This window comes from Leopardus geoffroyi, chromosome B2 (genome assembly GCF_018350155.1).
Source record: "Leopardus geoffroyi isolate Oge1 chromosome B2, O.geoffroyi_Oge1_pat1.0, whole genome shotgun sequence".
Taxonomy (NCBI): domain Eukaryota; kingdom Metazoa; phylum Chordata; class Mammalia; order Carnivora; family Felidae; genus Leopardus; species Leopardus geoffroyi.
Window position 1 is genome coordinate 66,667,291 of NC_059332.1, and position 24,885 is coordinate 66,692,175.

The 24,885-nt window shown below is 36.4% G+C and overlaps 1 protein-coding gene across 4 annotated transcripts in view; it reads right to left on the minus strand.

Moving 5' to 3' along the window:
* The window catches only part of SLC17A5 (solute carrier family 17 member 5), a 49,408-nt gene that overhangs the window by 10,901 nt on the left and 13,622 nt on the right, over positions 1-24,885 (minus strand). For all 4 annotated transcript variants that reach the window (XM_045498783.1, XM_045498785.1, XM_045498786.1 and 1 more), the window contains 5 exons: positions 23,247-23,333; positions 22,343-22,461; positions 17,775-17,933; positions 12,941-13,073; positions 11,120-11,267 (listed from right to left, as the gene is read on the minus strand). In XM_045498783.1, coding sequence (XP_045354739.1) covers positions 11,120-11,267; positions 12,941-13,073; positions 17,775-17,933; positions 22,343-22,461; positions 23,247-23,333 — 646 coding nt within the window. The remainder of the gene's footprint in view (positions 1-11,119; positions 11,268-12,940; positions 13,074-17,774; positions 17,934-22,342; positions 22,462-23,246; positions 23,334-24,885) is intronic.

Sequence of the window (24,885 nt, forward strand, 5' to 3'; positions counted from 1 at the left end):
TCTTTTCCCTGAGTTCTCAAAATAACTATTAGGCAGTGACCAATTTTTAAGATTTCTGAGAGACAATGATGTAGCAGAAAGATCCCTGGACTATGCTGTTGAGACCTAAATTCAAGTCTGCCATTTACTAGCTGTGACTTTGGAAGCCATATAAGTCCTCTGTACCTGAGTTTCTTCATCTTCAAAATGAGTTCTTCACTTCAAAATGGTAAGTGAGTGTTACCAATGGCCTTCTCTGTATCCATTCCCATGAGCTATGGGGAACATCGACTGTCACCTCTAACTTTAGAGTGGGTGCTAATTGTCCTAAAGTCAAATGGTATTCCCTTGGCCATAGGAGTGGTTCAGGGGATGAATATGGGATTTGGTTTAGTTCAGTCAAAATGAAGCCTAGGACTTAACTTCCATGGTGGAGAGAGGAAAATATCTTTTCCTTTTTTCTTCTTTAAATGTTTATTTATTTTGAGGGGGGGAGGGATAGAGAGAGAGAGACAGAGAATCCTAAGATAGTGCAGATGCAGGGCTCGAACCCACAAACCACGAGATCATGACTTGAGCCAAAATCAAGAATCAGAGGCTTAACAGACTGAGCCACCCAGGGTCCCCAATCCTTTTCTTTCTTGACTGATGTAAATAAAGAAGGATGTAATTCTGGTTGTTACTGGCAATTATTTCATTGTGTGATTTTACAAGCATACCCAGCCTTATAGTTTTTTAAAACTATTATGAAAGTTAGAGAGTGGAAAAGAAAGGAGTTTTTGGTAATATTAGTGGACAGCTGATGTAAACTCTTTCCTGAAGCCAGATGTCTCTGGACTTTACACTATAGCGAATCAATAGATTTTGCTGTTCAGCCAGCCTGAATTAGACATCTTTTGTGCCCAAATTCTCAATTCCCATATCCCTTTGAGTGTTCATCAGCCCTCAGCTTGTTAAAATTTCAAGCTTAGACCAATCCAACAGCCTAATTTTAATACTACACTTGGGCTGCTGAACACCACTGAAAGAACATCTCTGTAAAATAGAGTACAAAATTCTTCTCCAATCACAGCTGATCCTCATCAATGGCAAAACTCCCTTCAATGAGTTCTTACTGACGATTTTCCTGGGTAGTTAGTTCGAACTTTTATGATTCTCAAGTCTTTTATTCCACCTGTCTTCTTTCTTAGTCTCAGCAATGAACCTGACTCCCATGTCAAAAAGAAATCAAAGACGAACAGTTAAGATTTTTCAATTAGTTATCTACTGCTGCACTATAAATTACTTCAAACTTAGCAACTTCGGACAACAAATATTTATCATCTCACAGGTTCTGTGGGTCAGGAATATAGAAGTGGTTTAGCTGGCTCAGAATCCCCCAATCATGTTGACTGGGGCTGCAGTTACCTGAAGATTGGACTGGGGCCAGAGGATCCACTTCTTTAAAAAAACATCTTTTTATGTTTATTTTTGAGAGAGACAGAGAGGGTGCGAGTGGGGAAGGGTCAGGGAGAGAGGGGGAGACACAGAATCTGAGGCAGGCTCCAGGCTTTGAGCTGCCAGGCAGAGCCCGTTGCGGGGCGTGAACTCACAAACAGTGAGATCATGACCTGAGCTGACATCGGATGCCTAACCGACTGAGACACCCAGGCGCACCCTGAGGATCCACTTCTAAGCTCACTTATGTCACTGCTGGCGATAATCTCAGTTCCCCCCGATGTGGGTCTTGCCACAGGGCCCCTAAGTGTCCTTCCTACATTACAGTTGAATCATCTGAGACAGAAAGCAAAGAAGTTGCAGTAATGCCTTTTTTGACCTAGTCAGATACCATTACTTTTGCCATATTCATTAGAAACAAGTCACTAAATCCAGTCCACACTCAAGGGGAGGGGAAATAGACTCTTTCTTTCAAAAGGAGAGGTGTGGAATTTGTGGATGTATTTTAAACCACTACAATTCTCAAGTTCTCATCTCACCTCAAAACTCTTCTTTAATGAAATCCTCTTTACTACCTTCTGTTTCTTCTCATTTGAAAGCTAATCCCTCTACTTGGACTCTGAATCTCATTCCTTCCTGATTTCTACCAACTAGTCATTGTTACTTCTTCCTTTTAGCTTTAATCTTTCACTGTTGATTGAACTTTTTTTCTCAGCAATATTAACAGCCTGGGTCTCTTTCATCTTAAAAAAAAAAAACAACTCAAACAATCATCCACCAATATATGCCCATCTTTAGCTTTTCCTCCTTCTCTTCATAGTTAATTGTTTTGAAATAGTTGTTTATTGGCAGTAGTTCTCAAATTTTAAGGTCCATAAAGACAACCCAGAGGAGCAACAAAATGCAGATTCCCTATTCCTGCGATCAAGAATTCTGCTTTATTTTTAACAAGCACTCTTGATGATTTTGATATAGATGGGCTAAGGATCACACTTTCAAAATCACTGCTTTATGTTGACTGTCTTCACCTTATCTTTCCATTCATTCCTTAAGTCACTGCAGCCTAGCTTCCTTCTTCTTGTTCCCCAGAAGCATTTTCACCAAAATGTTTAATGAACATCTTCATCTGGGGAGGAACTTTTTTTTTTTTTTTTTAATGTTTATTTATTTTTGAGAGAGAGAGACAGAGCATGAACAGGGGAGGGTCAGAGAGAGAGGGAGACACAGAATCTGAAGCAGGCTCCAGGCTCCGAGCTGCCAGCACAGAGCCCGACGCGGGGCTCGAACTCACAAACAGTGAGATCATGACCTGAGCCGAAGTCGGATGCTTAACCGACTGAGCCACCCAGGCACCCTGGGAGGAACATTTTCATTCTTGTTTTACTTGACTTCTCTGTGGCATCTGACACTGTTGATCAAGCTCTCCCTTTGAGGATCCTGATCTCTACTTATTTTCCTTCTCCTTCTCTGCTCACTTCTCCTCAATTACCCTTGCATCAGGTTCTTCTATCTTTTGATGAATTCCCAAGGTTTTCATCACTGTCTCTTGAGTAATTTTATCTGATTCCATGGCCTCATTTACTACTCATATGTCAATGACTCTTAAATCTTTATCTCTAACCCAGAGCCCATTCTTGAATTGAAAACTGGGTGGTCTTGGCTTCCTTGACACCTTATTCTTGTTCTTCTTTCTATCTCTCTCTTGCTCCTCTTTAGTTTCCTTCTTTGGTTATTTCCCCTCTTTCTCCTCTGTAAGTGTTTGCCACGATCCACTCTTGGGATCACTTGTCATTCTACCTTCTCCCTCAAGGCAACTCTTGTCTTTAAGTACTTCAAAATGTGGATTATTATTCCTTAATTTTCATTTAAAATCAGACTGCTTTCCTGAGTTCCAGATCCATATATCACACTGCCTATAACTATCATTTTCTAAATGTTTTCACAAATACTAAAATTTAACATGTCTGAAATTTTTATCTTCTCCCAAGACTGTTCTTCCTTCAGGCATCCCAATTCCAGTAAGTGGTATATCCATCTACCTAGTTGCTGATACAAAATACCTGGAAATCAACATCCTTGATATCTTCTCCTCACTCTTCAGGTCTAATCTATTGTCAAGTCCCACCTACTGTGTTTACAAATCATCCCAAATCCATCTACTTCTTTTTTATTCTTTTTTTTTTTCTTAGAGAGTACATGAGCTGGAGGCGGGGGCAGGGGGGGGGGGCGGCGCTGGGGGAGAGATAGAGAGAGAATCTTAAGCAGGCTCCATGCCCAGTGTGTGGCCCGACACGGGACTCCATCTCATGACTGTGAGATCATGACCTGAGCTGAAATCAAGAGTCAGATGCTCAACTGACTGAGCTACCCAGGCGCCCCTCCATCTACTTCTTTATATCTCCTATTATACCCTATCACTTTTTATCTGGGTTGCTGCAATAGCTTCCTAATTGGTTTCTTCTACTTGTACTCTTATCCATACAAGAGTGATCTTAAAAAACAGAGCAGAGGATGTCATTTCCTATTTGTTCGGGATACAATATAAAATGCTTACTATAGGCTCCTGCTTACTCTCCAGTGGCTTTCTTCTCTGCATCTCTGCTACAAATGACCTTCTCTCAGTTGGCTGAAATATACAGTTATAGATTGAATGTTTGTGTGTCCCAAATTCATATGTTGAAGGCTTAACCCTATATTAGGAGACAGGGCTTTCAGATGATAAAGGTCAAATGAGGTCATAAGGATGGGGCCTCAATCTGATAGGTCTGGCACCCTTATCTGAAGAGTGAGAGACACTGGGGTTCTTTCTCTGTCTGTACACATGCACAGACACACTGAGGAAAGGCCATGTGAGCACACAGCAAAAAGCAGCCCATCTGCAAACCAGAAGGAGAGTTCTCACAAGAAACTAACCATGCTGGCATCCTGATCTTGGACACTGAACTGTGAGAAAATAAACGTCTGTTGTTTAAGCCACCCAGTCTATGGTATTTTGTTATGGCAGCCCAATCAGACTAAGACACACACCAATTTCTTTTTCTACTTATGTAAATTCTGTTAGGAATACTACTCCTTTTTTGCCTGGCTAACTTCTTCTTACTCATTGCTCAGATTTTAGCTTAAATATCATTTCCTCAGAGAAACCTTCCCTTACTCCTTGATCCACATTATATCTCTCTATTATATTCTCTCATCTTTTCTTCAAAAACTTTTTTATTTGTGAGCCTTATGTTTCTAAAAGTTTCACAGGTCAGGGCTGTGTCTGTTATGACTGGTACTTGGCAGGCATTTGATAAGTACTTGTCAAAAGAATTAATTATCATAATATATTACAATTGTTTAATTTTTTTTTTTAACTGCTTATTTCCTGAACTAGACTAATCTCCTTGCAAGTAGGAGCTGGGTGTTATTTTCTACTAGCATCATGTATATTGTGCTCAATGTATAGTAGGTCCTCCAGACATGTTTGTTGTGTGAGTGACCGGATTTGACTAGGTCAGGGCCTCATACTTGAGGTGCACAAGAATCACCCGAGGATCTTAACATGCAGATTCTAGGTCAGCAAGTCCAGATTCAGTGATGCCTGAGATTCTCTGTTTTTCAGAAAGTCCTACATAATACTGATGCTCCTGCTCCATGGACCAAACTTTGACTAATAAGGGATGAGTCGCTCTAAATCCATCCTGGTTCTCACTTTTTATGATTCTATAAACTACATAACTGAACAATATCATTTTGTTTAACTCACTTCAAGTGAAATCCTTTCCAGATTTCTCTTCTAATCAGTAGCATAAAGGAGCATATTTCAGTCCTTTAATTATGTTCTATTTCCTTGAGTCCTTTTTTGGATAATCAGGCTTCATTCCTATGTTGTAAATCTCAAATACAAGCCTCAGAGTCACTGTGCAGCAATTTGTTTAGGCTTCTTCCTATCTTCTCTCCCACAGAAATGGCTTCTCATGCCTTTACTCCTTCAGCTTCAAGGGGTTTTTATTTCAGTTATGTTTGTATCAGATCTTTCAAATTATCATTAAATTTAATGAACTTTTCTTGAAGTTAATTTGCTTTTCAAATTCTCCCTTTCTTTCATCATTATGTTTAAATTTTTTTTTAATTTTAATTTTTTTTAACGTTTATTTATTCTTGAGGTGGGGGTGGGGGCAGAGCACCATCTGGGGAGGGGCAGAGAGAGGGAGACACAGAATCAGAAGCAGGATCCAAGATGTCAGCACAGAGCCTGATGCAGGGCTCAGACTCAAGCCATGAGATCACGACCTGAGCCAAAGTCAACATGCTGAACCAACTGAGCCACCCAGGCGCCCGTTTTTCATTATGTTAAGCTCCTTTACTTCTTCACTGACCAACAACTATACTCAATAAGCATTTCCTAGCTTATAAGGTTCACAAAATTCTGCCCTCCATTTTTTTCCCTCTATTTTAATTGTTTTTTTAAAATGTTAATTTATTTTGAGAGAAGGAGAGTGTGAGCAGGGAGGGACAGAGAGAGAGGGAGAGAGAGAAGTAGAGAGAGAATCCCAAGCAGGCTCCTCATTGTCAGAGCAGAGCTCAATGTGGGGCTCAATCTCATGACTGTGAGATCATGACCTGAGCTGAAATCAAGAGTTGGATGCTTAACTGACTAAGACACCCAGGAGCCCCTTAATTGTTTTTTGACAAAAGACTCTGGTATGGTGTAAATACTTTCAACATTAGACATTTAGTCTTGTGATTAAAACCAGAGATTTATTCCTTCAGCAAATGTTTACTGAGCACACTCTATGTGACAGGCAGTATAATAAAACTTTCATGCATGATCAATCTTGAGATGTGAAAACATGATTACACTGCTAGATAGGATACGAGATATATTCAGAGTTTTTTTTTAAAATCACAATAGACTTCTCACAGTGTAATATTTTTATTATTCTGATGATCAGATCCTTATACTCTTAAAAATGTAATATGAATAGGTATATTCATATTAAAAACACAACAGGTTTTATATTTAATAGGGTTTAATGTAAACTTCTAGTTTAAAAATAAAAATCAGGTGAAACTATACAAAAGGTGTTTGAACTTCAGAATTTAAACACTGCCAAGACTATAACTAATGGTTTTAATAATTATTCACACCTATTTCTGGTTCTGAAAGTTTAAATTGATTTTAATTATATGAAAAGCTATGAAGATAACTCAAGAAGGTACCACTTTCTCTGTAGAACAGTGGCTATTTAGTCAATATGTAACTAATTATTGTTCCTACAAATCTCTAATTACTAACAAAAGTATTATTGTTTAAGGCAAGTAGTTGCCATTGTTAAATAAGAAACTGCCAGATTCATATGCCAGAAAAATGATAAGCTCTGTAGGTTTATGCAGTTTAACTTGTTGGAATTCTGAATCTTGGAAGGGTCCTATCCCAGATATGTGATTAGATTAGCAAGGTATAAATTAGTGAGATAAAGTAATATGCAGTCATTTCTTATTATGTAGTTAATTCCATGAAAGAATTATGTGAAAGTAAATGCATATATAAAAAATGAATATGTAACATAATATCTATAGGGTATGGCTGAATATTAAAGTATATCTATTTAAATTGTTTTGGATATAGAGTAGAGAAGTTGAGAGGACAAAATATCTTAATGAGTAAAATCTCATTTAGATGTACTATTCCCTTTCATTCCTAATCTCAGCAAATACCATATTTTCAACCTTAATTTCAGTATTATTATCAATATAAATTTACATAGTACTCTGTGGAATTCACTATTGTGCAGATACTTTTTTTTTTTTTAAGATTATTTATTTTGAGAGAGAGAGTGTGTGAGCACAGGCAGGGGAGGGGCAGAGACAGAAGGAAAGAGACAGAAAATCCCAAGCAGGCTCTGCACTGCCAGCATGGAGCCTGATGCAGGGCTTGAACCCACGAACCATGAGATCATGACCTGAAACAAAACCAAGAATTGGACGGAGGCTTACCTCACTGAGCCACCCAGGCGCCCCTATGCAGATACTTTTAATTTTTATTTAGTTTTTACTTTTACTTTTTTTTTAAATTTAATTTAAGCTCTATGCCCATCATGGCGCTTGAACTCACAACTCCAAGATCAAGAGTTGCATGCTCTACCGACTGAGCCAGCCAGGTGCTTCTATTTTTTATTAAAAAAAAAAAAAAAAAAAATAGCCCAACATGGGACTTTGAGATCAAGAGTCATAAGCTCTAACTGAGCCAGCTGGGTGCCACTGCAGATAACTTTTTAGAGCTATTTAAATACATACACATGTAGCTGATATGTGAACTCAGCTATTTAACCCATCAGTTTCTCTAATTAACAGTTATGATTATTATGAAACTAAACAAGTTTCATACTAGAATTGGTAAATAACAATATCATAATAAAAGTAATATACATTTAAAGCTGTCATCTTTTGTTAATTTGTGGGAAAAGGCGACCCTACAATTCACCCTAAAAAGATTTACAAGGCTATATAATAATATGGACAGGTCTTTATAATTCTATGAAGGACTGAAGGATCACTTTTCAATATCCCAAAGAAAAGAAAGTGAAAAAAGGTTTAAAACAAAGCCCAGTAGGTGATATTCAGCATATAAAAGTTGTAAAAGAAATAATTTGATAAAAGTGCAGCCTTTTGTTTCTATTTGTAAGTAAACCTTTGACACTAGTCAATGCTCCAAGTGATTTCTAAGTAGATCTGCTTAGGGGAGGCAATGTAACTTAGTAATGAAAGTATATGATCCTTTGCCAGGGCCTTGGTATCTAAATACTATTCTTCACTAAAAAGAACTGGTGTTCCTTGGAGAAATGGCTATTCCAAGGTATTTCAAGGCAGGGAAGATACAAAGTGAATTCAAAATATCTGGTTGTTTCATCAATAAAAAAGTGGTCAAAAGGAAGTGGGATGGGAGTGGCAAGGAGGAGGGGGAAATGTTGATAGGCTATAGGAGCCAGATTGAAGGGGAACCTGTTGGCTAAATCTGAGATAATGTGGGCATAAAAATAGATAAGGACAATCATGGATTGTAACTCATTAAATAAATTAGGAATCTCTGAGGCCACGCTGATGCTAGATAAAGAAGTGGAGCAGGAGGGAAGATCTTCTTACAATAGAATGACAAATGATAAATGTGCAGGGAAAGAGGGTGGAAATACCACTGTTTTGAAGCCACTATAGTAAAAATTGGCTTGGCATGGATCAAGTCTAAGTTGGTGGTGGTGAGGGGAGTTTGACGAGGAGCAGGGTGTTTGTATGATCTCAAAGCATCTTTCCAGAGATGCTTTATTAGTTGAAGGGGGAAAAAAGTAAGTTGTTATTAGAGAAATTACAACACCTTGACTGGGTGATCAAAATTAATATCACTAGGGGCCCCTGGATGTGATTCCCTGAGGTCACAGGCCAGTGAATCTGGTCAGGGATACATTACCTAAATGTAATCACAAGACATGAGACAAATCCACATCGAGTGTGGGCATTCCAGGTATTTAGGCTAGCATGAACAAAGGACCAAAGGTGGAAAAGAACAAACATGCGTATGCACGTGTGTGTGTGTGTGTGTGTGTGTGTGTGTGTGTGCGTGTGTGTGTGTGTATGTGTGTGTCAGGGAATATTTTTTGAGAATAAAGAGTAGCTCAGTTCATTTGAGGCAAAGAATACAAAGAAAGTGATGTAGGGCTCAGTTCATTTGAGGCAAAGAATACAAAGAAAGTGATGTAGGTGAGGGAGGAATAAAATTATAAAGATAAATTGGGACTATAACATGGAGGGTTTTGCATGTTGGCTGAGAATTCTGTATTTAAATTTAATAGAGAATATAAAATTTGACTTTATTATATAATAGTAAAGTGTTGACATACAATAAGACCAATACCCAAATTGTTTTTTAGAAAGAGTTTTAGCGTGGTACTAAATGTGAAAGGCTATTTTCATTCTTCCATTCATGCACCTGATTGACCATGACCCAGCACAGGGCCATGGTGTGGCTGGTGTAAATAAGAGATGTGGCCCCTGTGCTCTCAGAGCTTATAGTCCCAGAGCTTTTGCTTAGGTTACCACCTTTTATATCAAATGGTTTCTTGGTCCAATGCCTAAATTTTACTGGTTTTCTTCCTTGGTTCCCCACTGTTGGGTGGATATGTAACACTGAAGCTCCTACTTTCTTGGTATTGTCATGTAAGTCAACCACTCAACAAGTGTGGACTGGGTGTGCCTCTCCTTGTGCAGAAGTTGTGATATAGATATATAGCATGACTCAGTCTGAGGGAGTTTACCTCCAAATTGGGGAGATAAGAAAGAAGAGTTGCATTTAGAAACAATTACAAATCAAGGTAAGGCAGTTAATATAAATGCATCTAGCATAAAATTATAAATGAATGCACTGAGAAGAGGAGGAGAAAAAAGTAGGCATTAATGGTCTAGAAAGGCCTAATGAAGAACTGGGGTGTGAACTGGGAAGGATACAGAGGGATGGGGAGAAAATGGCCCTGCCACAGGGGCCAAGAATGAGCCTTAGTAGAAGGCACTGCAAAGTGGCAGAAGGACTCATCAGGGAGCTGGGCACACTTATATTCTGATCGTGTGGAACCTCCTTGGACTTCTTACTTTAGGTACTTACTGAAGGGATGGGAGACTGAGGATTAACAGGAATCAGAAAATTCTGTGGTAGTCTAGGTGTGAAGAATTTAGGCTGGGGGAAGATGGTAGAGGACCATCTATCTTTTCTCCAAATGTAAATTCATATCCATTAAAAATTAACTGTACCAAATCTTCTGGGTTAAAATATTTACATAGCCTCCTCCTCTAGCTTGATAACTGGCACAAAAGAATCCTAGAAGTATGTGGCCCAAAGAATATTTCCAGAGAGGGAATTGTAAAAATAATTCTGGGCTTAAAGAGTAAGAATTTTAGGTTTGTATTTTGGCTCTATCATTTATTAGCTGTGGTAGTACAAGACAAACCACTTAACTTCTCTGAATCTGAGTCTTCTTAGTCATAAAATAAGTTAAGAATATCTATCTTATAGGAATGCTTTAAAGATAAAAATGAGGTAATGTTGTGAAAGTGATAAGTTAGACAAATATATTTGCACATGGGTAAGATAATAATTAGACAAATAATTTGGTCTGGTCTTAGGCATTCATCCATCCAACTAAATGGCCACTATGTGCCAATTACCACAGTAAACTTTGAGGATAATAACACAGTGTCTGCCTTCAGAGTTCCTATTCTAGCTGGGTAGAGAGACACAAGTTATAATGTGTAATGTTTTTATGGGAACTTGTGTACAGAGGTGATAACAGTTAAAAGCTTAAATTTAAAAACAATTTCAAGTGTTAATTATCACGTAAACTGAAGTTTTGTTTCAAAATTTAAAGTCATTCCTAGAGTAGTCAAATTTATAGAGAAAGAAAGGAGAATGGAGGTTGCCAGGGACTGTGGGGAGGTTGGGAATGGGGAGCTAGTGTTTAATGGGTACAGTTTCAGCATGGGAAGAAACAGTTCTGGAGACAGATGCTAGTGATGGTCGCACAACAATGTAAATGTACTTAATGTTAATGCCACAGAAGTGTACACTTAAAAATGGTTAAAGTGGTATATTTTGTGCTATATATATTTTACCACAATTAAAGACATGAATTTAAAGTCAATCTTTATCTTAGCCGATCTTTATGTTAGTACTCACGAAGGTGCAATATCCAGGTGGTTGATGCTAAATCCAGAAGAGCAAAAGCCTCCCAGTGTTGTTGATATGGTTAAGAATGCAACGGCCAAAGAATAATCACAACCTATAAATCCAGCGGCTACCAGGAATACTGCAGGTCCAATCATTCCTGGAGTTAAAAAGTTATAAACAGAAAAGAAAGCTCCAGTATTAACATTTGCTTGTGCTACCAATAATATAGTACAAATCTGAGGTTTGATATTACTGCCACCTACTGTAAAGACGCTGTGCTGCCTAGGAGACAACTTACATAGTTTTCATGAAAAAAAAAAAAAAAACAAAAAACCAAAAACTACTGGAAAACACAGATATAATGCAACTAATGTAAAAGTAAAAAGAAAATATCATTATGCAATATGATTAAATCTACATGTGACCTAGACTCAGCTAAAGTTCTAGGAAGAGCAAGAAGAGGATGACTGAAAAATATAGTTCTTGAGAAAGCAATAGTTGTTGATACAGAAAGAGATTTAAAATTCGTATAACCAAAGAAGATAAACTAAATAAACTCTATTAAATAAAGTTAGAAAAACACTCCATCTAGGTTTTAGCAATTGATAGCAATATACACATTTTACTACAGGCATTTAAGCATAAAATATAAGTAACAGGAAGGGACTTAATGAATGGGTTGCCATTCTTTCTGTTCTACAGCAGTGCTATCCAATGACCATCTGTGACGATGGAAATGTTGTATTTGTATATACTGCAGCTGAGAAACTTATTTTTAAAATTCAATTAAATGTAAATAGCCATATGTGGATAGTGGCTACCATATTGGACAGAGGAGGTGAACAGGAAGCAAAAAAGAGAAAGTTGGGTTGAATCTAAAGGGATCTACTTCACTTGCAGGTGTGGAGAAATTTCTTGAGAATTGAGACAAGCAAGCAATGGAACAGGACAGCACCTTCCAGCAGTAGCTTCTCAGAAGGTATTTGTAGAATTATCCTGAATAGGGTCCTGCTACAATGTAATTTCTCAAGTATAACCTTCAGCGACTTCCAGGGTCCCTGCTTACTCAAGATCTTAAAAAAAAATGAAATAATTATCATAGATAGTTTAAAATTTACCTTGATGAAAGCAGTCTGAAACACACGATTATTTAAGGTAGCTTTGAGTTCTTTGATTTATAGCTCCTCATTTAATATAATGATGCCAGTAAATGTTTTTGGATTAAAAATTAAAATGTATTCACTTAGAAAAGGGATAGAGACTTAAAAATATTATTTTCACTGCAAACTTGGAGCTGAAAACAAAATGATTTATAAAATTCTGGAAATGATATTCAGCAAAGCAAGCCATTTTTAATGGTTAAGCCTAGGGTGGAGATAATAGGATATTATAAATATTAACCCGCAAAATACATAGTTCAAAAACAACATTTATTTGTTCGTTCGTTCGTTTGTTCATTCATTCATTCATTCATTCATTTATTTATTTATTTATTTATTTATATTTGAGAGAGTGTGAGCAGGGGAAAGGGGCAGAGAAAGACAGATAGAATCTCAGACTCCATGCTCAGCATGGAACCCAACATGGGGCTCAGTCCCACAATCTTGGGATCATTACCTGTGCTGAAATCAAGAGTCAGACACTCATCTGACTGAGTCACCCAGGTGCCCCAGATCCAACCATCTTGTATAGAAATGCACTACATGCATTAAAACATAGTGTTTTAATATGTGAACAAAATAAATGACTAAAATCATTTTTATTTTGCTTTGCACTGTAAACACAGTAAATGATTGTAAATCAAAACAAACATTGATTCACTTCACTTACCTATAAGGCTAAACACTCTTCGGACACATATAGTTGAAAAATTCCATTTTGCCCTTAAATGGTCAGCAGCTTGACCAGATAGGATCATACATAACCAACAGCCAAAATAAGGCAGTGCAGATAGAAGCCCATTCTGGAAGGAATAAGAAGATACAGAATTAATTGGTGGGGGGAAGGGGAGTAAGAACCAAAACAATATTCATATACACACATTCACCACCACTCAAAAACAAAGGAAATTCATACAATATAGTGTTGATATTAATACAGTCCAGTCTGCTTGAGGTAATCTTGTTTTTTTTATAATTTTTTAAAAAGTTTATTTATTTATTTTGAGGTGGGGGAGGGGCAGAGAGAGAGAGGGATAGAGAGAGAATCCCAAGCAGGCTCTGTGTTTAAGCACAGAACCGATGTGGGGCTGGAACTCATGAACCATGAGCATATGACCTGAGCCAAAATCAAGAGTTGAACACTTAAACGACTCAGCCATCCAGGCGTCCCATGCTCAAAGTAATCTTACATGTTATTTTGGGACTTGGGGTGCAGTTTCAGTAGGAGAGGACAAATCTTTCTATTACATTAGCCTATAGATTCTCCCCATTGAAAAGTTTTTGTCAATTTTCACTTATTTATACATACTTATATATGTGTTATATAATATTTATATTTTAAGTTATATAAAATTATAATATACAAATTTACTATAAATATTCATAGTTATATTTAAAAATTATATTTCTATTTAAAATTCATATTTATATTTTAAAATGGTAAATTTATTTTACATATAGATATTTATCTTTATATAAAACAGAAAATATAGATACATTTATAAATTATATGACTGTTATAGATTATATATAATTATACATACTTATATTTATAGAAATATTATAAAATAACGTGCAGATACAGAAAACCACATGAATCGAATGTTTAGCTTTAATGAAATGCTCAAAAATGCACATTGTGTAGATCAGGTGTACAATGCACCACCACATGCTTTGAGCAGAGGACAAAGGTAGTGAGTTGACAGACCTCTATTTTTCCCTCTTCTTTTCCTTTAAGTTGCCACCTAAACAAAATAAAAGCACCAGAAGATATGAAACAGAATTTATCCTGGAAATGTGCTATGCTATTTGCTTTGTAGGAAATGATTTGGCAGTCAAGTTTTTAGGAAATCCCAAATTCTGTAAAATGAAGAACACATACGTGGAGAAAGGAAAATTCTTTCTTCTCGTCATTTTTCCCCAGCATAAACACCTGAGGTGCCAAAACTAAATGACACAATTCTGATAAAAACAAATGTTTTTATAGTATGAGAAAGATGGGTACACCTGTTAGTCTTTTACAAACACACAAAAAAGGTAGAAAGATATATTATCAGTGATATTTAAATCTTCTATTTAAGTATCATTAATGGCACAAACCAATAAAATCTGCTAATATTTTAAATCTAAGTATGCTTAAGAAAAGATTTAGGGGCACCTGGGTGGCTCAGTTGGTTAAGCATCCAACTTCGGCTCACGTCATGATTTCACAGTTTGTGGGTTTGAGCCCCACGTCAGGCTCTGTGCTGACAGCTCAGAGCCTGGAGCCTGCTTTGGATATTCTCTCTCTCTCTCTCTCTCTCTTTCAAAAATAAATATTTACAAAAATCTTTAGAAAAGATTTAACTTTTTTCATCATAGGTTATAGTCATCTGTATTCAAATGTTGTATATTTCCAATTCTACTTCTGTAGCTAAGATTTTTGTTTCTTTCTGGTATTAAGCTGAGTAATTTCCTCTTTAAATTTTATTCTATTTAGATTTTTGCATAGCGGGATCGCTTCTATCATTATTTGTGGCAGAATCCTACTTAGGAATAAACTATAGCAAATGGAGAAGTGGATTTTCTGATCTTGGTCTTGTTCCCCTGGTGGGATGAGACTGATAATTCATCAGAGTTACTGAATTTTTCCACTTAAAGTTCAAATGTTAAAAACTTTCCCAACAACCTAAAACTACCACCTTCTACAAATTATTATAAATCTTCAACATTTGTATATCCATGGGTATCTTTCACAGTTGTTAAGCTTTTGTACTCATTTATTTAAAAAATTGATTCTAAAATATTAATATCCAGAATAGGATAATAGATATTGCCCCAACTCTCACTGAACTGTAAGAAATAGGGATACTAGGGCCACCTGGGTGGCTCAGTTGGTTAAGTGTCCAACTCTTGATATCAGCTCAGGTCATGCATAATCTCAGGCTTGTGGGATAGAGCCCTACATTGGGCTATGCTTGGGAGTGTGGAGCCTGCTTGGGATTCTCTCTCTCCCTCTCTCTGCCCCTCCTCTGCTTGTGCTTGTGTGTGCTCTCTCTCTCTTTCTCCAAGAATAAACTAAAAAACAAAAAACAAAAAACAAAGAAAAAGAAACAGGGACAGGAAAAAGAAAAGAAAAAAGGGAAGAAAAAAGAAGAGAAAGGGAACAGGAACACTAGAACTGGGAAAAACTAAGAAAAAAGAAAAGTAAGGATAACTAATGAAGTTAAACTTCTATGAAAAAGCAAGCTTATAACAAAGGATCAAGAGCTTTAAATTTTCTTATTTTTATTTTTTTATTGTTATTTGTTAATTTTAGAGAGAGAGAGCATGAGCAGGGGAAAAGGGCAGAGGGAGAGAAAGAATCTCAAGCAGGCTCCATGCTCAGCAAGAGCCTGATGTGGGGCTTGATCCCCTGACCCTGAGATCCTGACCTGAGCCAAAATCAAGAGTCGGACGCTCAACCAACTGAGCCACTCAGGTGGCCTAAAAAAGAAATTCATTTTTAAAAAAAGCTTCTATACAATTAGAGAATTATTTTGAAAATTTGTTCACAATTCTTTGAATTTGGAAAGAAAATACCTTTTGGTATAAAAATGCAAGATAAATGATTCTGGTTTTAAAGTCTCTCATAGAACTTAAAAAAAAATCAATGAAAAATGGATGAAGGCAATTAAATGCACACCACTTTCATTCTTTCCATAGTTCTCTCAGGAAAATCTCAAACAGAAGCATCTGTGGAATGATCTTTAAATTTCCCTGCATTTGTCATACAGTAGATTATAGTCAGGCTCTACTCACAGAATGCTTAGGAAAACAAGATTGCTCATGAGAAACTCACCCCATGCTATTGCCAAAGCTTCGTTTCAGGTTAACTTCTGTCAATGCAATTTGTGGATATATTTGAGTATAGATGATCTTGATTTTCAACAGTAGCCAGAGTTCTTCCCAGCTTAGCTGCTTGGATGCAGTTTAAGGTTCGGTCCATGGCCAGTGTTCCCAGTATGCTTTGGAAGACAGGTGACTGGAGATTCACTTTAACGATGTTTAAAGCTGTGTATCTGTCTGTGTAGCCAATGCAATTGTGCAGTCAGCCCTGCTGCCTTCACATTCATCATCTGGGCTGCTTTTTAACTTCCAGGGCCATCTTTCGTTTTGTGGCTGAGTTGTTCCATTGTAGAATACACCATATTTTGTTTATTCATTCATTAGCTGATAGACATTTGGGCTGTTTCCACTTTTTGGTTACCATGAATAACGATGTTATGAACATTCAGGCACGTGTTTTTGTGTGAATATATGTTTTCAGTTCTCTTGGGTCTATATCCAGGGGAGTTCTGGGTCTTATATTAACTTTATGTTTAAGTTTTTGAGGAACTGCCAAACTTTTCCACAGTGGCTACACTACTTTACATTCCCATCAGCAATGTATAAGGGTTCCATTTCCTCTACCTTCTGGGTTATTTTTATTATTATTATTTTTAATTCCAATAGGTATGAAGTAGTATCCCATTATAGTTTTGATTTGCATTTTCCTAATGATTAACGATGTGGAGCGTTTTTACATGGACTTATTGGTCATTTGTATGTCTTCTTTGGAGAAATGTCTATTCAAATGCTTTGCCCATTTAAAAGATTGGGTTGTCTTTTTATTATGGAGTTGTATGAATTCCAGAATATATAAGGAATATATTTTTTATATTCCTTATATATTCTAGATCCTTATCAGAAATATGATTTGCAAATATTTTCTCCCATTTAGTGGATTTTCATTCATTTTGTGTGTGTGGATTTTCATTCTTGATGGTGTCTTTTGCATCACAAAAGTTTTTAATTTTGATGAAATAGAATTTATGTATTTTTTTCTTCGGTCACTTATGCTTTTGGTGTGCCAAGGGCACAAGGATGTACACTTTCTAAGAGTTTGTTGTTTTAGCTCTCACATTTATGTCTTTGATCTTTTACTTTGAAGGCAAAAACACCAATTTTCCTTATAAACTGACTCTTTCTGTTCAGGCTTTTCTTCAAGCTCTTTAAAGACAAAACCCATCAACACAGAGATTCTGATAGAAACTGCCTCAATCTGATGGGTTCCAAAGAACCGGCAGTTTCAGGAAGGCTCTTCTTATACAGCTTTGCAACTATAGCTCTGCCAGTGCCTAAATAATGCTGCAGAGCGACCTCAGGTCTCCCAAGTCCCCTCTCAGCTGCCAGCGAGTTCTACCGCCGTCCCTTTGAGAAGTGAATACAGGTACACTTGAATTTGTTGTCTGATATCCTGGCATGTTACTAGGGACTAATAAGACCTTTATGGTTAAGGGAGATACCAGCCCAAAGGTACCTTGAATCAAGAATTAACACACACTGAAAAAAGAAGGAACAGTTGTGAAGCAAGAAGAGCAGTTCAGGATATGAGAGTAAAATGGAAGATACAAAATAACAATTTTATATAGATAAAAACAAATTCTGTCTGTAGTTTAAAAATGTACACTTTATACAAGAAGGAGATGATTCTTTTTTCTTACCTCTTGAACATTGAACCTTAGGATCTCCTTCATATAAGTAGGCAATAAGGTCAATAAAGTATAAAACGTCCAGTTGTAAGAAAAATGTGCAACTACAATTGCCCAAAGAGGTAGTGATTTTAGCATGGGTACCCATGGCACTGACTTCTGTGAAGAGAGCTGAAAAAAACAAAACAAAACAAAATGACAGGCACAATTCATGTATGCTATGTTTATATCTGTACCTTAGCAGCCAAAATTCCATCCAGAACACATTACCAGCCTTGACTAGTAAATTCCAGAGTTTTAAACCAACTCTTTCAAAATATTAAACAGCAATAAAGAATCCATGATTCAGATTAAAGAAAAAATAGAAATGTAATCTTATAACTATAATGTCAACCCTAAACATCCCTTATGAACGTCAGAATTCACTTGCAGTATTAATTTCTCCATCTAGAAAATATAGTTTCATAATCAAATTCAGAGGCTGACATAAGGGCAAAGGAATGAGATTGGAAGTCCTCTTATAATTTATATTTCACTATCGAATCTTTACTCAATGATAATGATTTATAAGAACTGTGCAACAGAAAGTTTGTTTACATAGTTTCTGGAGAAATGGTCTTCAAAGTAGGGTGTAAGCACCTTAGGGGATACAAGATGATTAACTGTTGTGTGGAAAAACATATTAGAACTTCTATCTATACTCACTTTTATTCTAAAACAAGAAACTCTATTAATATTTAATACATAGGTTGGCCTTGGAGTGTATCAATCACATATTGTATGGTCTCCCCAATTCAAAGGGGTTAACGGGATCCTCACTTTCTGGTTTGCTCTCAGTGTACCACAACATATTACAGTTTTTACCCACCTTTTAAAGTGGGTTTATGGATTTTGTTAGCCAGTTTTAAATAAAACAAATCTACAAAATTGACAGTGTCTTCAAAAAGATTCTTACAGAGCAAGTCATAGAAGAGAATCCTAATAACATAGGCACAAAGGAACACTAAAAAAATAGTGAATCTGACACTTTTCCTCATATGAGTTCTTTGTCAGCTACCTCACCAAGCAAAATAATAGTAGGGTCATAAAATATAACATAATCAACACTGCTCCCATTAAACAACATTACTAATTTTTATGTGATAAAAAGGTTTTCCTGTTAAAATTACAAATTTATGTACATACTGTTTATCTCATTTTATTTACTCTTTAAAAAATCCATTTTTGTATGTTTTATGATACATATACGTACAGTAGTACATGTATGTAACCATGAATAAATATACCTTTATTCAGAGTGTTAGCTCCCATCTTTTTATTGATGCATGATTAAGAAGCCTGGAATCCATTAACCTGGAGCATCAGATTATTACATTTCCTGCACACTGAGGCTCTGCGGTTTCTCAAAAGCTAATAAAGCAATCTATGTTTCTGCCTATGAACCCTGCCTCCAGGGTTCACTGTTATTTCAAAAAGAGGAAGAGCTAGTATTAACCTTCTTGTGGCTTTTTCTTTTTATTTGATTTGGTAGATACACTCTTATGCTATCCACTTTGTATCAAAGATGTAGGGTATTTGGGGGAAAAGACGGAGACAGAACATTTATTTTTTTGTTGCTAAAATTTTTTTAGAATGTTTATTTATTTTTGAGAGAGAGAGAGAGAGAGCGTGAGTGAGGGAGGGGCAGAGAGAGACGGAGACACAGAATCCGAAGCAGGCTCCAGGCTCCGAGCTGTCAGTACAGAGCCTGATGCGGGGCTTGAACCCACAAGCCATGAGATCATGACCTGAGCCGAAGTCAGATGCTCAACTGACTGAGCCATCTAGGCACCCCAACAGAGCATTTCTTTTTACACAGCAGCATATATTATATTGAAGTTATGTTCATCAATGTCTGTCTCCCTCTGGAGATCACAGGTACCACAGGAACCATGTCTTGTTCATTTTCTTTCTCATGTTAATTTTTAAGTCCTCAGTATCTGACAAAGAACCTTTCTTAGATCCAAGATTTAAAGGTGGAGGTTCATATAACACATCATTATTTTATGGCATTTTCTTTTCCTTTTCTTTCTTTCTTTTCTTTTTTTTTTTTTTAGTAAACTCTCTGCCCATTGTGGGCAAACTCACAACCCTGAGATTAAGAGTCACATGCCCCACCAACTGAGCCAGCTAGGAGCCCTTATTTTATGATGTTTTCTTTTTTCTTTTTTTTTTTTTTTCTTCTTTATTTTATTTTATTTTATTTATTTATTTATTTTTGGGACAGAGAGAGACAGAGCATGAACAGGGGAGGGGCAGAGAGAGAGGGAGACACAGAATCGGAAACAGGCTCCAGGCTCTGAGCCATCAGCCCAGAGCCCGACGCGGGGCTCGAACTCACGGACCGCGAGATCGTGACCTGGCCGAAGTCGGACGCTTAACCGACTGCGCCACCCAGGCGCCCCTATGATGTTTTCAACCACAACATCATCTGGTTTAAGAATGCAGTTTGGGATTCTGTGAAACATAATTCTCCTGACTCCCCTTGCTTCTGAATATTCCATTTTCTGAAGCATATGGAAAAACAAATTAACCTTAAATTTAGATATGGAAAGATTTAGACACATATCAAGGTAGAAAAAGAAAGCAAGCTTTTTTCTGTTTTTGGTTCTTAACAATTTTTTTTTACTGTTTATTTTATTTTATTTTTTTATTTTTGAGACAGAGACAGAGCATGAATAGGGGAGGGGCAGAGAGAGAGAGAGGGAGACTCAGAATCTGAGACAGGCTCCAGGCTCTGAGCTGTCAGCACAGAGCCAGACGCGGGGCTCGAACACACGAACTATGAGATCATGTCCTAAGCCAAAGTCAGACGCTTAACTGACTAAGCCACCCAGGCACCCCTGTTTGTTTGTTTAAGTAGGCATCACATGCAGCACAGAGCCCAACACAGCTTGAATTCACGACTCTGAGATCAAGACCTGAGCTGAGATCAAGAGTCGGATGCTTAACTGACTGAGCCACTCAGGTGGCTCGAGAAAGGAAGCTTTTAAAAAAATCTAAATAAACGAAAATTTTCATGAATCCATAAAAAAATAATACAAATGAAGTATTGAAATAAGTAAGCTGTTGACCATCAATGCTAAGAAAATATGACAAAACATAGCAAGTTTTATATGGCAAGATCTGTTTACAATGCATTAAATTACTTTTATCTGTTCCTTAGGGGAAAAAGTGGGTGATTCATCTGATTAACATCACAGAGGACTCAAAGTAACTTTATTATATTATGATTTCTTCTGAGTTTTTGCCAACCTTAAGACCAAGATATGCCATATTTCTGAAAGTTCAACAGCTTATAGAAACATTTGTAGCAAAATTTAAAACCTTAAAAAGAGGGGTGCCTGAGTGGCTCAGTCAGTTGGGCATCCGACTTCAGCTCAGGTCATGATCTCGCGGTCCGTGAGTTCGAGCCCCGCATCGGGCTCTGTGCTGACAGCTCAGAGCCTGGAGCCTGTTTCGGATTCTGTGTCTCCCCCTCTTTGTGACCCTCCCCCATTCATGCTCTGTCTCTCTCTGTCTCAAAAATAAATAAATAAATAAATGTTAAAAAAGAATTTAAAAAAAACTTAAAAAGAAAGGTGAATGAGTGTTTAATTGCTGCCTATTTGTACTATATATAAAAATTGAAAATATCAATAATAAATTAATGGGCAAGGAAAGTTTTATATAAAATATTTTATGTTCTTAAAACCAATAAAATAACTATGAAGTCATTAATAGTGCTAAAGAAAAAAACTGTTTAATTTTTCCTGACTTTTCCTTTTCTTCTTTTATTCCCCCCAAAAGACAAATATTTTGTTTTCATGACTTGAAGATTTATTGTATTAAATTATGACAGACTTTTATTTCTGACATGCTATTGTGCATTATTAATATTACATATTAATAACATATAATTTTTTTTCTAAGGGTCTACTCCAGAGAATCAACCAGGTAGGTCTAAATCAAATTATATATTATAATAAATGTACTGTCTTCCTTATTAAATCACACTCATTTAAAATACAGAAAAGGGGGTGGGGAGGGGAAAAAAGAAAAGAGAAAAATAAACAAACAAATAAATAAAATGTAGATAAAAACACTAGTTTCCTAACAACATTTAGAATGTGGCTACAAGATTTTTCATAAATAACACATTTTATTTTCTCTTAATTAGGAAGACAAACTTAACACTTACTGATAATCATTACTTTAGAAGGTTTAAAGCAACTTACAGGGGCACCTGGCTGGCTCAGTGGTAGAGCATGTGACTCTTGGTCTTGGTGTTGTGGGTTCGAGCCCACATTGGGTATAGAGATTACTTTAAAAAAATAAAATTTAAAGTGACTTGTAAAAGTAACTTTTCACATATTTAATCTTGAAAGAATTGTAATTTTTCAGACAAAACAAACCATTACTTCATATATTTATTTCATTTGCCTGCTCTCTACTTTGCCCAGAGCATGCACAATAGAAATATCTATTAAAAAAATTGGTACCTCAATTCTGGAGAAGAAAAAAGTTCTGAAATTGTTTTAAAAATGTGCCAAAGTCCATACCTGATTTTTTAATGATGAAAGAATATATTCTTTTTCATGGCGGGAGATTGCCTTGTGAGTTTCAGGCTTATCACTAACTAACAAGATCCATAAAATAAACCAAATGATGCCAACTATACCTTAGAATAGAAAAATAAATTAAATAAAATTAGGATGCACCAACAGCAATTTTAACATGTCTTGAAAAAATTATGGAATCATAAACTTAGTGTAAAATTGGTTTCAGCTTAATGCTGATTTCAAGTTCCACTCATAGTTTCTTAATGGGATATTTGCTATCTGTATCATCTCCTATAAGTTGGGAACAGAACAATTTTAACCACATGAGTCTCCTCTCAGAGTTTACCAAATATTTTAAAAAATAAATGTCCACAACCTATTATTTCCACAGGTATCTGGTTTTGCTTGATTTGTTTTTTGTTTAGATTGCAGATGTATTTTCTGCATGAAATGTCTACATGGCAATCTCACTTATTAAAAACATGAATCAACCTGCTAATGAGATTGAGAAATGAAAAGCCCTGGGACTGAATAAAAAGAAAAAAAGATTAAAACTACCAAATGAGGGCATTCTACTTTGCTTGAGAAAAAAAAAAAAACTTTTCAAAATATGAATTTTTATAATAACCAATACAGTAATTTTTGATATTTTGTATGGCATTAAAGTCTTGAATTCAACAGCAGTTTCTACTGAGAAATATTCCAAAATTAACATTATGTCATACCTAGATCATTTTAACCATATAAAGTTAAAAAACAGATTGTCAGTATTTTAGAACTTTGTACTTTTAGGAGTTGGTAACCTCAGTGATTTGGAATATACATTTTTAAACAATTATTAGACTTCTATTACATTTTGCATTTGTTACATTATGATTTAAGTTAAATTTTTGAATAAGCTTACCAAAAAGGTAGAAGACATAAGTCCAATTCATATAGAAGCAAATTATTCCAGAAAGAGGAAGAGAAATTACTGTCCCAAGCTGTGCTCCTAGAACAACAAAGATTTTGTAAACTTTGAGGAGAAATGAACAAGGAGGGGACAGATTTATTGCTTAAAGGAGATGGCTAACAGATTCTCTCAAGGAATCATTTACTAGAAAATCCACAGTTTATAAAATGTACACATTAATATGTAATTACATTAGTTACAACTATGTAGCTGTTGATGAATTAGAATGTATCATCACTATAGGACCTATCATAACATGAGCTAGTAAATGACACATTGCTAGTAAATGTGTTAGAAATCCAGGTGTTTGGGGGAAGGTTCAAATATGGTTTCTAAGGCTGATAAACATAATGTACTGCAGTATACTTGATGATATAAGAATGAAGCTTTTAGTAATGTAATTTGCCCAAAATATATTACAAACAATTGTTTCAGATAAATAAATAATGAAATTCTTTTTTTTTTTTTTTGAGAAAGGGAGAGCATGAGTGGGAGAGAGGGGCAGAGGGGGGAGAGAGAGAGAGAGAGAGAGAGAGAGAGAGAGAGAGAGAGAATATCTTAAGCAGGCTCCATGCTCAGAGCAAAGCCCAACGCAGGGCTTGATCCCATGGCCCTGGGATCATGATCTGAGACGAAATCAAGAGTTGGACACTTAACTGACTAAGCCACTCAGGTGCCTTGAAATTAATTTTTATCATCAAACAGAAGATATCTTAATAGGTACAGTGGCAGCTAAAATAATCAGATATTGTTTCTGGTCTCAAGTTTTAGTCTTATGTAGGAGACAAAAATAAACAAATAATTATCACATCTTAGAAAGTGTTAAGTGTCACAGGGCAATGTGGAAGTTCAAACATGGGACAGATTACCTCTGACTTATAGAGGTCAGGAAAAGATATATGAATCAGCAATAGACTTTGAAAGACGGGTGAGATTTTTGTCTTGTAGAAACAAGGTAAGAAAGATGATATGGAGGCAGATGTAATAGGATGACTAAAGGAATGGATGTAGGGAAGCAGAGAGTGAGTTTGGGAACTTCACTCGGGTAAAGGAAAGGAATAGAAGGTAAAGCCTGGAAAAATAGGTTGGATAGTTACTGAATATCTACTTTACTTCAGACACTGTGTGTCAGGGACCAGGCTAGTGGAAATGAAGTGGTGAAGACTGTAAAGAATCTTGACCCACAGTTCAGGCTTAGACTTTACTCAATAGGTAAAGAGGAACCACAGGTAGTACCTGCTCATGAACTTATCATCAGATTTCTCACATCAATCTCTACATAGCTGCCAGAATCATTTTCTTAAAATGTAAATCGGATCATGTCTCTCTCTTGATCCAAAATCTCTGATGTCTCCCCATTGTATTTTGGAGGAAAAAAATCCCAAATCTACTTTTCTTCCTGTGGCCTATAAGGTCTGATATAATCTGGCCCATGTATATTTCTCCAACCTCATCTTATGCCATTATGCCCTTTATTCATTAAGTGCTAGCCACCCACAGTGGTTTTTCATTTCTTTGAACTCTTATGTTATGTCCTGCCTGAGAGCCCTTGTACATGCTGTTCCGGTTGGCTGGAATGCTCCTCCTTCTG